The sequence below is a fragment of the Rhamphochromis sp. 'chilingali' genome (genome assembly GCF_963969265.1).
Source record: "Rhamphochromis sp. 'chilingali' genome assembly, chromosome: 6".
NCBI classification, from domain to species: Eukaryota; Metazoa; Chordata; class Actinopteri; order Cichliformes; family Cichlidae; genus Rhamphochromis; species Rhamphochromis sp. 'chilingali'.
In genome coordinates, this window is record NC_137933.1 from 37,247,042 (window position 1) to 37,262,103 (window position 15,062).

Here is a 15,062-nt window from a genome sequence, read left to right on the forward strand (position 1 = left end):
AAGTATCCATTATTATTATTATTATTATTATTATTTTGGGAGTGTAATAAAATTCAAATTTAGAAAAGAGGACAGTCAAGCAAAGAAGTGAGGAAAACAAATGTAACAAACATTTGTTGTAACAAAGAATGAAGCGTTTAACAAGGATAAAAGCAAACTAATACATTTGAATGACTTCAAACGCATCAAAATATGGTCAGGTGCTTACCTTTGAGTCTCTTGAGCCTGACTTGGCTAGGTAGATGGTACTTCTTTGACAGCTTTTATCCAAACATGCAGGAAGGAGATGGTCCTGGTAGCCATCGCCATCTGCCAGAAACATACACAAAACGTTAAATCACAAAGCAACAAATTCTGATTGAACACAGGGTTATTGTGATGCTTTACTTTCTAAAGCTGTGCTATTTTCATATTTTTATTCCATTACAATGTCTCACTTTTTTTTCTCATGTAGAAGATGGATCACAGGAGCACCTGCTTGTTTTTCACAAGCAAACACAAATCAAAGCAGCACTTGTCTCTTTGATGCCTTTTAACAATGTCAGTAGAGTTGAGTATCATTTTCTCAACTGATTTTCATTGCTATTAATTATTCTAATCATGATGCCATGCAGGGTTCTGATGTACAAACAAGGACAGAGCCTCCAAAATCTAAACAACAGTTTTTCAAAGCACAAAACACTTGAGTGCACCAGGTATGGCTTTGCCGCACAAACTAAGTTAAAATAGCCCAAAAAAAACCCTTATTAAACCATGCTGACTGAATCTTAAATGTTTCAACACATTTGCATCAGCAAGGATAGACAAAACTATGGGCACTAATAGAACTTCTTATAATGTTTTTGTTGCTTTTGTTATAAGTCGTCTGTCATTTGTTGAGTAACATGAGACTGTTACTCAAAATCTGTTAGCAACAAATACTGAGAGGATTTCATTGATTGATGACACCATGGCCATTATTAGCTGTGCTTTTAAATTTGATTCTTCATCAGTTCTCTCATTGATTCTTGATCAATTTACTATGTGAAAAAAAAAGGCCAAAGTGCCAAAGCAGCTTTTTGGCGTCAATGAAAACAGCATAGAAGATGACTAGCAAAAAGCCTCCATATGACTCAGGTGTGAAATGACTCGAATAAGTTTGATTTCATTGCTGCTCAATGCGGCATCTATCAAGGGAAATGGTAAGCTTGTATGTATTGAATTTTGATGAACTGGAAAATATCCTGTTCCTCAAATTCTAATATGAGTTTGTAAAAAAATGACACAGAATTGTGTTATTGTCCAGTTCCTTACAAATATCAAAGTAAAGTCACATTCCTTTGACTTGCACGAGTTTAGGACCTTTTCTCCTATTGCGGATATTTTGACTTGCCAAAGCACAGGGATCACAGGTGCGCTCAATAAAAATAATCAGCACTGAATTCCAATTGAGTATTAAATCTTCAGAGCCTTGCAATGATACAGGCATGCTTGCTGAATTATTAAGAGGAGATTTAGTAAATTAAGTGAAGCCATCATCACCTTCGCTACTTACACCTGTGTTCTTCTTGTTGTAACAAGAAATCTTCCATAACTAAACAATTTACTTTGGCTTAAAAGCACACATCAAAACACTAGAAAGACACAAATAACAAAAGGTTTGAATATCAAGTAAATGGTTTGTTGCACAGCTTCTAACATTTTGCTGGGCCAGTTCATAAAAACACACCACTTGCTCTGTGTTCATGGGTTGGCATGTATTGACACCAGACATAAAGTGGTGAAACTGCTTCCAGCCTTCTCATCGCTAGCAGTAATGCTAGTCATTACTGCATCCCCCAATGTTGGAGAACACAATTCCAGCAACTCTAGCTCAGTTAGCACACAACCAAGCAGAAGCTGCAAATATTGACATAAAAATAATACAATGTATTATTAGGTGGAAAGCAAAAACATGGTTTTAGGTGTGGGCAATGCTTCTGATTTATGTCATCACTGTGGGTGTAATAGAAACAAAGTGAAATGCAGAAAATGAACGCATTTGGACATTTCTGCAGTGTGGGATGTCGAGAGGCTGTAGGGAAAGAAACAGGAAAAAAAGAGACTGTGAGAGAAAATGAGTGCAAATTTAGTCCTACAGAGGATGTCACTCGCCACTCTGCCTCTGATGCTTACTGTCAGTTCTGCTATACACACAAACACACCCCAACATTAGCTCCCTCTGTCCCACCTGCCCTCTCCTCATTGAATACCTTCTTTCATCTATCTACCCATCTGTCTCTTTTATTTATGTTATGCTCTCCTTCACCCGTCCCCTCTTGCCCTCCTCCTCTTCTAGCTCACATGATATTCCTTCCTCAGTCTCAAAAGTTTCTTTTCCTCAGTCTGTCTTTCCTCTTTATTCAACCTCATTCTCTCCTTCACTCTTCCCTACCTACCTACCTCCCTCCCGCTTTTCATCTCCCGCTACCACTGATGATGCATGTTGTGATGTAGATTGGATGAGAGAGTCGCAGAGGGAGGAAACTGCAGGTATGGATTGAAATGGAGAAGGCAGTGAGGAGAGGGGAAGTCTGGAAAGGGTTGGTCAGAGAAGGAGGCGAAACAGAGCTAAATAGCTAGAGAGAAAGAGAAAAAGGAGAGGATATACAAAGACTGATGGTATCCACTGTGACCTGATAGGATTCATAGCACACACACACAAAACAGCAGCAATAACTATGCAAATCATAATATGCATCTGCACAATAATTCAACAAGAGTCCTTGAGTCATTGTCCTGTGTATATGTTTGGCAAGTATCTGCATGCTATGCTGTATATGCTAGGAGTCTATAGGAAAATGGCCCTAGGCTTCCTTGCTTTATGACCTCAACAAATTTTTGGGCTCAATCACTAGTCATAAAGCACAGGTGTCGAACTCCAGGCCTCAAGGGCCGGTGTCCTGCAGGTTTTAGATGTGTCCTTGATCAAACACAGCTGATTAAAATGTCTAAATGACCTCCCCAACATGTCTTGAAGTTCTCCAGATGCCTGGTAATGAACTAATCATTTGATTCAGGTGTGTTGACCAAGGGTAATATCTAAAACCTGCAGGACACCGGCCCTTGAGGCCTGGAGTTCGACACCTCTGTCATAAAGAATACCGAATTCAATTCCCTCATTAGGTTAGAAAGGTAGACGAACCAGAGTATATTAGATTAGGTATTGGATGACTGGATAACAGCTTGTGACTAACAAGTTATCAGTCAATGAGAAGCAGTGTCAGTTTCAGTGTGATTCCCCTGCATTCATGATGGATGGCTTTAAAATCTAAGACACCAATAGCATAAGTGCCCAGCTTGAGGCATCGGGATTTCAGTCTTTGATCATGACACTGTAAGCACATGCACGCATCGTGATAAAACAGGGCCATATAAGATGAAAATTATATCTGACAGGTCTATAGAGATCTCCCAAACAAGATAAATGTAAACTGTGACTTATCTTTTCTTATTATTGTGTGATTCACTTTGACTGAGGGATAATCACGCTGTAAGCTTTGAAGCTATTGTTTTGATATTTTAGTTGCTTTAGGGAACTGATGCCAAATGTTGCCAACTGACATCTTGACTGGCTAATACCAGTCCCTGTCTGCCATTTACCCATGGATCTATATACAATCATCATTAAACCCATTGAAAATAGTGAGGGAGAAAACAAAACAGAACAAAACACATCTTCAGGAGGTTCTGAAGCTACCTGTGTTTGTTTTATTATTATTTTAATAAATCAGCACTGCTACTTTTTACCTCATGACTCATGTAGTAAGTCTGTGTTATGTCTATTACTGTGGATATAAGGGGGGAAAAACTAACTAAACTCTTATACAGAAAGCACATACACAACACTAAGAACATGTGCAACACAATCTAAAATTAATTCAAAAATTAAGTGCTAATTAGTGTGTAGATTGTTGTGGGTGAGTTCTTCTAATTGAGAGTGCCACTTTTTCATAATTACTGTGCAGCAGACACTGGAATAAGAAAGAAGAACTCTTGGGCTTCTACCTTCAATGAAGGACACTTTTGTGAGATATACTTTGTAATTTGCATCAAATTGCATATTAAAATGTGCAAATGAATATCTGAACTTGGAAACCGTAAACCCAGGAGAATAAATCTTTTGCATTTGCATTGGAATATCTCTAAATGCAAGGGATGTCACTAAATGGTGCCTGATTAGGAGATTTTATTTTTCCAATTGCCACATTTTCACTTCATTAACATGGTCTGGAGGGATGTCTTTCACATAAACATAGATGCATAATGTTAAGCAATATTGCTTATACAACCCACTCTGATCCTGACTAGCCCAGCAGCACTTCACTACCTCTGTTTTACAGGTATATCCACTTCTCCTGGAGTCTGAGACAAAAGGAAAGTGATGGAGAATTTGAGACTGAAAAAGCAAAGCGAGTGCGATGGCAGAGTAGACTGGCTGAAAACAAGACAAGACTGCCAGTAAAAGAAAGAAAAAGCACACAGACACAAAAAGGGGGGGGGGGGGGGGGGGGGGGGGGACTGTGAAAGGTATGCAGTGGTTGAAGAGAGAATGAGGCAGAAAAGAGAAAAGAGGGAGCAGGCCAGAGGTTGGATGTAGCACAATATAATAAGATGAGTGGAGAAGAAAATGCCTGGGGGGAGAGCGGAGAGAAATAGGCTGTTAACATACCGACTTACCTGCACGCACGCACACACACATACACGTTGTTGAGCACACGCATGCACACACAGCATGATGACAGCTTTTCCAATTTTAAATATCACTTCCAAACACATTCCCGTCTCGCTGTCTGAAATATCTCCTATCCTAGTGAGCTGCTGGTCGCTGAGCCGCCTCCCTACATCCTACCTGCGCTGACGCGAGCTGACACACTCGGTTGTGGGACTTCGTTGTGCTTTACCTAATGAAGAATTATGCATTGGCCGCTGTCACTTTGAAAAATGCAATTACCTCAGTGATAAGGCAGATGGGCCTGTTTTGTCTGGCATATGCTGTGCATCTATTAAGAGTGTACTGCTGGAAAATGAACTGCAAGCACACAAACATGGATGTGTGAACAGATTCCCGTACGCTTTCATGAACAATCGCATACACATGCACATAAACAAGTGCACGCACGATTCAAGTTTAGCCAATGTATGCTGTCTGGGCATGCTGCTCAGACACTTGGATTCAAATTTTTCGCTCCTGTTTGGTATTTACAAGTGTGCATCATTTTGCCCGTGTGAGTTGAGTGGTTGAAGGCAGTGCCGTTTCTGATGGGACAAAGACGTATTATTTGGTTCCAGTTTCTTTCACTTTTAAATTACTGACACACGTATTTTCACAAGACTATTACTTAGCCTTAAAATCTCTGCCCACACCCAGAGGTGATGGTGTAGGCCAGAAAGGTTCCAGTCAATAAAGCGAAGATTTGTGACTTTTGAAAGTAAAAAAATGTGTTCTGGTCAGAAGCCAAACTCTAAAGCAAGGGAAAGAACCTTAAGCACAAAGCTGAGTTTTGCTAGAGTGAGCTGAAGAAAATAAACTTTAAATCAAATTAAAAAGCCAAAATTGGGGCATTTCTAAACAAATCTCAGACTCAGATTTTTTGGATGCATGTACTATAGATAAGGGAAAATGACTTGAATGTGCAAAGAGGGAAATTATGAGCCATTGTATTTTTTTCCTTATGCATTTTCAGTCACAGCGGACACTTAACCCTTCGGTGATGATCCTTTGGTGACAAGACACTAGAATAATTTGCCATTTGAGAACAGGTTACCTCATGACAAAGATGCAGTAAAGCACATACTCACCAGTAACAGAACTTTCCAGCCACCAAACACAATGCAGTAATGATAAGAATTAATTGTCTTTTCTTTTTTTTTTTTATTACTGTTGCTATTGTTATGATAAAATATTTAATATTTTTAATAAAAAAAGAAATTTTAAGAAACAGAAAATGACAGAAACATGTAGAGAACAGACAGGACAGCAGACACAGATGTAAATCTATGGGGGAAAATCTGGTGGAAGACAGAAAACCAGAGGTAGAAGGGTAGAGTGAGAATTGACATTGTGATGTGTGATGGAAATAATTCCCACTCCAAATCACAGAGGGATGCAATGCTGCTCTATTTCATTCTCTCCTCTCTCCTATTGCTTTTATTATCCTCCCTGCCATCTTTCCTCCTCCGTCTGCAGATCATCTACCTTGGCTCTTTTTCTATATTTCACCCTTTTTTCCACCTCACTTCATGCCACCTTTGAAATGTGCCATTTGCCCTCACTCTTTCCTTTTCCACTTTCTCATGCATTTAAGTTTTTAAGGTAAATTCACAAGGTGCTCATTAATTAACCTAAGCGGAAGCTGGTCAGAGAGACTCACAGGAGGGCCGCACACAGAGAAACAAACGCAGCAAAATAAGATTGACAAAGTGAGACTGGATGGCAGAAACAGACTGGATCAGGTACGTAAATCTCAGCAGGTAGATAAAGAAAAACCATTGGAGCACACACAAAAATGGGACTTACATGACTTTGGCAATTTGTATAAATAACAAAGATGAAGTAGAAGAGGATTTATGTCAATACTGTCATCACTCAAGCTGCATCTATTTGTAGAATTTAATTTTCTTCAAGCTGAAATAAATCAATTTTGGACATTTGGCACTAAAATATAATACGTCTTCTTTCAGGTTTGTGGTTATTTTTGTCAAATACAATCTCCTCTGAATTATACTGCGTTCACTCTCAGTGGCACAGAGCATCTCTCTTTGTATCAGTGTCTTTTGCATCTCAGAGCCCAGAGACAAAACCATAGGTTATAATGAGGAATGCCTTTTGAGCTAACATCACCTTATACAGCATGACTGATGGAACCTGAACTAAATGTAACAATTTATTCAGTTATTTCTTTTAAACACCATTGCTTCATATATTGTAAAACTAATCATAACCACTAAAGTAAAATGAACAGAGTAAAGTGATGCTTATAAGAACACTCAACAAAATAACTAAACGGATTAAAAGACAGAAAAAGGGTGATAGCTGGTCTTCCACTAGTGTAACAATCTGTGACACCCAAAGCTGTTTAGATGAAGAACAGACGGCGATGTAAGAAAACAAGAGCAGAAAATTAGTAAGCCGTAGATAGGAGATACGGAGTAGATCAAGAGAAATAAAGAAAGACACTGACAGCTGAAGAGGGGCTAAGTGAAGCAAGACAAACCAGGACAATTAAAAAAAATCCCTCTGTATTCTGAAGGCATCTTTTTGCCTGGACTTGGCAGATTATTAGAAGCGTGACCCTTAAAGGCTTCTCTCCACCAGTTAACAAGAACAAGATGTGGAAGTGTGCATTTCCAAACTGAAGGAGAAATTATGATTTTTTTTAAAAAAGGAAAAAAAATTATGTCAAGATAAGCTATTAAAAAAAAACTTCTGAGATAATAAATTCAACACGCGTGCAGATTCCCTCAACACAAAGACACCCACATGCAGCCACAGCATATAGGTCATTTTCCCTTTGGCTCATACAATATTGCCAATTTTGGCACAGGGAGTTTGTTCACTAAATATTTGATGGACACCCTTTTGCTGCAGTGAGATTAACACATTAATCTTGCCAATAAGGATGTGTTTATCAGTGTGAAGCCCTTCGTGCATGTGTTTGTGTTCATGTGCATGAGTACCGCACAAGCCCAAAAGTTAATTAAAAATGCATTGAACATTACACAGCTAATAGCAGAACATAACTCAAACTAAGTGATAAGGTTACATAGATTAAAAAAAAAAAAGATAAACAGAAAAACAAAACTAAAGCTAAAAGCCAAAGAGCCACAAACTAAGAGATACTACATGCGTGAGATTTTAAATGTACTCTTTAGCATACTTGTAATTTAATTTTCATACAAATATCTATAGCGCTATCCTGCCAACTTACTTAATATTCACTGCCTGGCTCACAGAAGAGGGTGCATTTGATTGTTTTGAATAAATACAGCAGAAGAAATGTGTTGTCAGCATGAAGCAGCAGACATAAAATCTAAGGAAGAAGAGACCTTACATGAATGAGCACACTGCATCGTTTGCCCTGAAGACATCAAGTGGCCCCCATCTTGAAGCTCCTCAATTACGAGGGATGCGTTTGATTTCTTCCTCTCTTATGCATAATCTAACTCGCCTTTCTCAAAGACCACTACAGCAAGAAAGAATGTGATGATGGATGCGTAGTGATCTCTGAGAAGTGCAGTTCCCATGATTGGGAAAAAACACAAAGAAGAAAAAGTCTGAACTGAAGCCAGAGTATGCTACGGGGATAGCATCTAACAATACAAGATGATTCTAATATAAAAGGGGAAAAAAGATTTAGTAGAGGTGGTTCAGCATCTTCTCAGGATGCCTCCTGGGCATCTCCCTTTGGAGATTTTTTGGGTATGCCCAGTGGGGAGAGACCGCAGGCTAAACTCGCTGGAGAGATTATAATCCTCATCTGATCTGGGAATGCCTCAGGATCCCCCAGAAGGAGCTCGGAAAGTTGCTCGGGAGAATGATATCTGGACTACCATGCTTAGTTTGCTGCCACCATGACTTTGTGGAATCAGAAGGTTACAGATGGATGGAGAAAAACCAAACCCTACATATACATGAAAAAATAATATCTCTCTACTGCCTCTGACAAAACCCTCTTGAACTTTTGGCTGAAATTTCATAAAGTTCTGCAATGTATTTATTAGCTGGTCTCAGGTCGTGTAGGTTATTCTATCCACTCCTGTTATGCATCTTACAATAAAGAAACACAACCTTCTCTTTAAACTCTTACACTGAAATGAATTCACTTTTTTTTTAATCCAGTAAAACCAGCTTCCTGGTCATTTTTTTATTTTAATGGTTTACAATTTGCAGTAAAAATATGTAAGTTCAGCTATGGAATTTCTTGCAGAGGTTAAACCAGCAACATTTTCAACTGTGGCGTCAATTTTACATAAGCCACAAACCACTCTGTTCAAACAGATACTATGTCAATAGCGTCTTACAGTTCCTATATGCTTATCCTTTTCATTGCTAATGAAACTATCACAACTAATTATTGTTAGTGTGAGCAGTAAACTGGTCAGTTAGCCAATTTTCTGAAAACATTCTGCAACCATAGTAGTTTCATGGTAATTTAAGTTATTTTAACAAGTATAATAATGAGAATAATAATAACAAGAAGAAGAATCATAAAAAAAAAATAACTACATGGCATCTGTCAAAAACAAAGTGACTTAGAGATGTAAGCAACAGAAAGAGAGAAAGAAAATAATTATTGCATTATATAAAGTAGTATAATCTCATATAAAAGTAAGCGCAATCCTGAAATACTCACTTGTAAAGTTAAAATAAAAATCAGTCTAGAGTCTTTTTTCATAATGGAGTCCAGAGGATCAGTCTACCATGGTTTCAGTTCAAGAAATTATTAACAGAGTTGTGTAGGAGGATCTCCTGCTGCTTGCAGGTTCAAAATAGATTGGCACATTGGAGTGAGTGAGTTAGTGTTATTGGAGTCAAATCAAAATCAATTTGAGATTCATCCAAACAAAACTCCATGCTTCAAGAGAATCTGACATTGAGACAGAGTATATAATGAGCCAAGGACCGAAACACTTCACAAGTGTTAAATTACAGTTACTGGTGCTCAAATAATCCCACACTAATGTTAAGACTAAACAATATTTAAGATGTTCAGTTCGATCAGATGTTTCTATATCAGTTTTGTAGTATTGCTTCCAAATGAGCCAGCTTGATAACTTTGACTCTTCTCTATTTGAGCAATCATTCACATACTGTAATACCCAGACTACAGAGCGCACCTGATTAAAAGCCGTATGCTCTAATTTTAGAAAGAAAATCAATTTTGTACTTGTACAGGCCGCACCGGATTTTAAGCCGTATGCATTTCACTTGTAATCTGAGATATTTACACAGAAATATTACACGTGAGGATTTTTAACGTTTAATTTAATCCGTAAGGTAACATAAACATGGTAACATAAACATACAAAAATACATACTGCAAATGCTTTTTTTCCGCAAACAGCGCCTGTAACACGGCTACCTTTAAATATACGTATGTATCAGTAACACACAAATTACGTTGCTTATGTTTTTTTTTACGGAACAGTGCACAAACAACATTACAATGTCTCTTAACAACCGGTAAAAATATATACCGCATATATACTACTTATCAATTTTATTGGTCTACTGTTACCAGGCAAAATGTTTTTGGCCGCATGAAAAAAAAAATGCATTAGCTGCACGTCAGTATAAGCCGCAGTGTTCAGTGTGGGAAAAAAGTAGCGGCTTATGACCCGAAAACTACGGTGCTTTCCCTTTCATTTTACTTTGTACATCATCAGACTGGTAAATGAAACGGTTACTTACTTTTAAAAACAAGCACAAGAAGGCACCAAAAGACAATGCTGCCCTAACTGAGGTGACAGCACTGTCAAGATGACCAGCCAACTTTGTGGCATGCAGGCTGCAGCCTGGAGATTAGCGAGCCAGCAGAGATTTGCAGCGGATAAATGTAAAGCTCATCTGAACAATGAATAGCGCTGGCCAAGATTGTTTGAAGGGATAAGATGTCCACAAAAATCTGGCTATGGGATTATGAGTGTGTATAATAGAGTTTTATATTGTAGTGTGTGCCTGCCACTGTGCATGGATGAGATTAGCCTGCCAGTTAAGGAATGAGCATATCTGGGCTGTAAGTATTTGGAAACAGACAGTGAAACTGTCAAACCTCAAAACACAACATAGTCCTGTTTGATAGCCTTTGAAGCATCAATGCAGAAAGAGCTTTCAGGACTTCAGGAGGAAAGGAAGGGATGTAACAGACACACACCAGGACAAATTTCAGTACAATCCAGCCTCGTCCACACAGTGACTAAATGTTGGGAACTTTTATGCACCTTGACTGCACATATTGTCATTATACATTGTCTTCTTCGATTTTTGTTTTGCTCCATTTTGGCTCTGTTCATATGGCCCTGCTACTGAAAGTATATCCCAGTGCTAGGTTTCAAACCGATAACTGTATCACATTTACACAAAAACACAGCAAACAAGCAAATGAAAAATCTTTATAATTCTCACCAAAGTCCACAAAGGAAGACTGCCCAATAATTGTGGTTTCGTTTGGCTTTGACATGACGTCAGTCTTGGTGAAGTTCCCGTCCTGATAGATGACAAATGGACAGAAAAAACATAAAGAACAACTCAAATGTTTAGTCAGAGATCCAGCAATAAAAGACAAGTCCAGTTTACCCCTCGCGTGTACCATAAAAAGCTGTAATGTTTCTGGAAAGCAAAAAGTAAAAAGCTTGCTCTTGTTCATGCACTCAGTAAAATTTCAAAATATATGCATAACGCTTATCAAGCAAAAACTTCGTTTTAATCTTATTAGAAATGTTTGATTAAATGAAACAAAAACAAGATAAAAACACGATTGGTTTATAAATTCTTGAATTACAGGCCAAAATATGCTTCGTGGAATAACTGAAAATTTTTAAATAGTTAGCATTCACAACCAGTGTTTTTGTAAGATTTTATTATTATTATTTATTTATGTATTTATTTTTAAATCATTGCATTTAGCAGAAAAGAAGACAAACCACATTCATGATGAGTTCAACTAATATACGGTAAAGCAACCGGCAATTGTCTCCATTCTGGATTATTTAATATTTATGTATTACATTTTAATTTTAAATACTACAGCAAAATGCCACTTTTTATATTAATATTTCATCCGTTGAAGATAAGCCCCCCACCCCGGAGAGTAATTGTTCATTTTAATATGACACTGCACCTTATTGCATTTTACATTGCTGGTTTGTGGATTTAGAGAAAACAGTGGCTGTGAGAGTTCTGAAATTTAGCAAACCTATTGGGTAAGTGGTGCCCTTTACATAGGGCAAGGAAAAAAGGCAAGGGTTTAAGTATATCAGTGGGGGGAAAAAAAGATTTGTATGTGTGGGTGCCTTTGCCTAAGAACACATGTGAGTCTGTGAGCCTGCCGATAACAACATTACTGATTTATGAGAAAGTGACAGAGTAAGAAAGATAGGAAGAGAAGGTGAGGGAGGTACAATAGTTGAGTCAGAGAACACAATCTATACATTATTATATATAAGTATATAATGTGTGGGTGTGTATATGTGTGGTCAAATGTTGTTCTATGCACAAGCCAATAATTGTTGAAATGAATAAACTATGACATGAGGGGTGTGTTATACATCTATAAATTATTGTGTTTTACTAAAGCTGAGCGATAATAGACTCAATAACAATGAGAGGACAAAGGAATCAGACAAATGGCAAACCACAAATTAGCAACTGCACAACAGTAATTTAATAGTTATAATGATGTGAAAACTATTATAACAACACGACTAGAATCAAAATATAAATTTCACTTAATGGTGCTAGGCATGAGATGTAGCAAAACAAGTGGGTAAACTATCAAGACAAAGCTACGGTGAAGGAAACCAAAGGTTAATGCAACACTATTACTGCAAATTATTAACTATAAACTCCAAAATGTCATTTAAATAAAACTGTGTAATAACACTTGCAGCACATTTTCTACCTACATTGCAATCCAGTACACTCTGTATGATATTGATTTCTATGTAGATAGAAATTCCACTACACCACAAGATTGCTTGAATATTTCATGCAGACGGAAGCACCGGTTTGAACAAAATCTTTTCCAAAGAAAACTCACGGCTGTGAAATATTTAAGGCTTTCTAATTAGAACGCACAGACGGACATAAAATTACTGTATTCTTTTCTACTGTCAGCTGTTTGCAGAATGGTCATAAAATAGCATTAACTGATTAAATTCCAGTTCCAAGCATATTTGGCAAGAACACTAGCAGTGCCTATTCAAAAGTTACTGTGGTCCAAAGTGAAAGCAGTGTAATTGAACTTCCAGGGTGTAATCTGAAAATCCCAGCTGTAATGAAAATGGTCCAGGAATGCAGGAGAAGATTACCTTGAAGTTGATTTTGAGCAAATTTACATGATTTTTTCCTCCTAAAGTTTTTGGCTGTTTTGGTTATCCCAATATATGCAAATAGAAAACATATCTGATTTTTTTAAGTGGAATCTACTGCCAAGAGAGCCGAGATCAAGTTGGCCAGTTAAAAAATAACAAGAAAGATATCAATGGGAAAGGTGAAAAATAATCAGATCCTCGAAATGATTATTGCCCAAAGCCTCCTGGAAAAGCCGAGACAAAGATCCCAGTGTACAATCTCCTGGTCTGTTTTAACAGTTGGAATTCTACATCAGCAGCTGCAGACAACACAAGCAGCCAGAAAGCTGCACTCCAGGGAAAAGCATCCATCTACTGACAGCATCATCGCTGCCAGGCTCATCCCAAGGTTTGTTAGTTTGCTGGCATAGTCTGACTGCCCCTCCATCCATTTTCAGGCAGCTTAGGCCCTGAATAACATCGCCATAGGTACCGTGGACCAGACAGCTGCTGCAAAGCAAGCCTTCATAAGCCCGGTGAATTCACCACATCTGAAAATTTATATCATGATATTTGTGCCCTGGTAACAGCAAAGGTAATGGATCCAGCTATGAGTATAATGGGGGACTCGAAAATTGCTCTACGTGTAAAAGTAGATAGGTTTGGGAAAGAGGAAAGTCATGACTCAGACTCAGTGAGTTCTTTATTTATTTTTTTTATTGCTGGACTATAAAACACCTTTCTTCTGTTATACTCAAGTGTCCCAAAAAGCCATGACATTGTGACAGTGTGCCAGAATGAACAATAGGTCCCTGAAAGTGAGGCAGTTAGATGAAACTAATTAATCATTAACTTCCTAATTTTCTCCTGACACATGTAAGACGACTTTTTGTGAGAAGGCAACCTATTTAATTGTGGTGATACAGTTCAGTTTGTGCAGGTCCTGGAGAGATAGAGTAGGCAGTGCTAAAAAAGTATTTTTTTCTTCCTGAGAGAGGGCATTTCTGAAATGCCAAAGACTGTTTTTTATCTCGGGGAATTGTCATGGGTTTAATGCTTCCAGAAAAGTATGATAGAAAGTACCTACTTGATCAACTTAATGGCAGCTTCATAGCCATGGTCCCCCACTCCACTCTGAGACATTAAGATTAGGAGACTAATGAGTAGTGCTGCCAACATGATTGCTTAGTAAGACTTATGACTGTTCAGTCTGAAGTTCCCTTTAGGTTAGTTAGTACTTCAATATTTTGACATCTAAATGGGGCTTTTGCATGACTTGATTGCGTCATAAAGAAGTGGAACATAACAGTCTGACAGAGTTGGCTAGTTGAGCCCTAAAGGTCCAACTCAAATTCCAATTATCGGTTTCATTTTTACTGGGTAAAGAAATCACTTCGTTTTGAGTTAATAACCTCAGTAGTTAGATAACATATACTAATATTTGTCTTTTAAAACTAAAATATAAAAACTTGTAAAATTAATAATTACTTCAGGAAGTTTTTGTTCTGCATTTAAATATATACACGTCTTGCCAGATTTGCTTTTAAAGCAAACTGAAAGATTATTTCTTGAAGCAATGTGGGATTCATTTGTTTGGTTTTCTCCCTTTGCTAATCATGCATTTCTTAAATACTGCTGACTGCAAGTGAAACCCTAAAAATGATAATGTTATTGCAATATTTATTTCCAGTAGGGTTACAGAGCCTTCAAGTCAACACTTACTCACCCAATGCTGCAATGAAAAACATGCAGGTATGTTGTTCTGTGCTATTTTAGGGTATTTTGGTGCAATAAGCCTTCAGTAAAAGGCCAATATTAGATTCAATTTAAATTATTTACGATACATAAATTGTGCACTGAAAGGTTAATTCTTTGCATCATGTTTGATGCTTTCAGTCCTGACAAGGCACAAATGTAGAAGTACTTAGCCTGGTGATTTAAATGCACCAAGAGGTACTTTGGCAAAAAGGTTTAAACTATCACTAACAGTAGAAAGTGCAGATTCATGCGTTTCCCAAACCTATTTGTTT

At 37.7% G+C, this 15,062-nt stretch overlaps 1 protein-coding gene across 1 annotated transcript in view; it reads right to left on the minus strand.

Moving 5' to 3' along the window:
* itfg1 (integrin alpha FG-GAP repeat containing 1) overlaps window positions 1–15,062 on the minus strand; it is a 171,755-nt gene that overhangs the window by 122,570 nt on the left and 34,123 nt on the right. Inside the window, exons 8-9 of the mRNA XM_080885940.1 lie at window positions 11,147–11,228; window positions 209–309 (exon numbers count right to left, since the gene is read on the minus strand). Coding sequence (XP_080742066.1) covers window positions 209–309; window positions 11,147–11,228 — 183 coding nt within the window. The remainder of the gene's footprint in view (window positions 1–208; window positions 310–11,146; window positions 11,229–15,062) is intronic.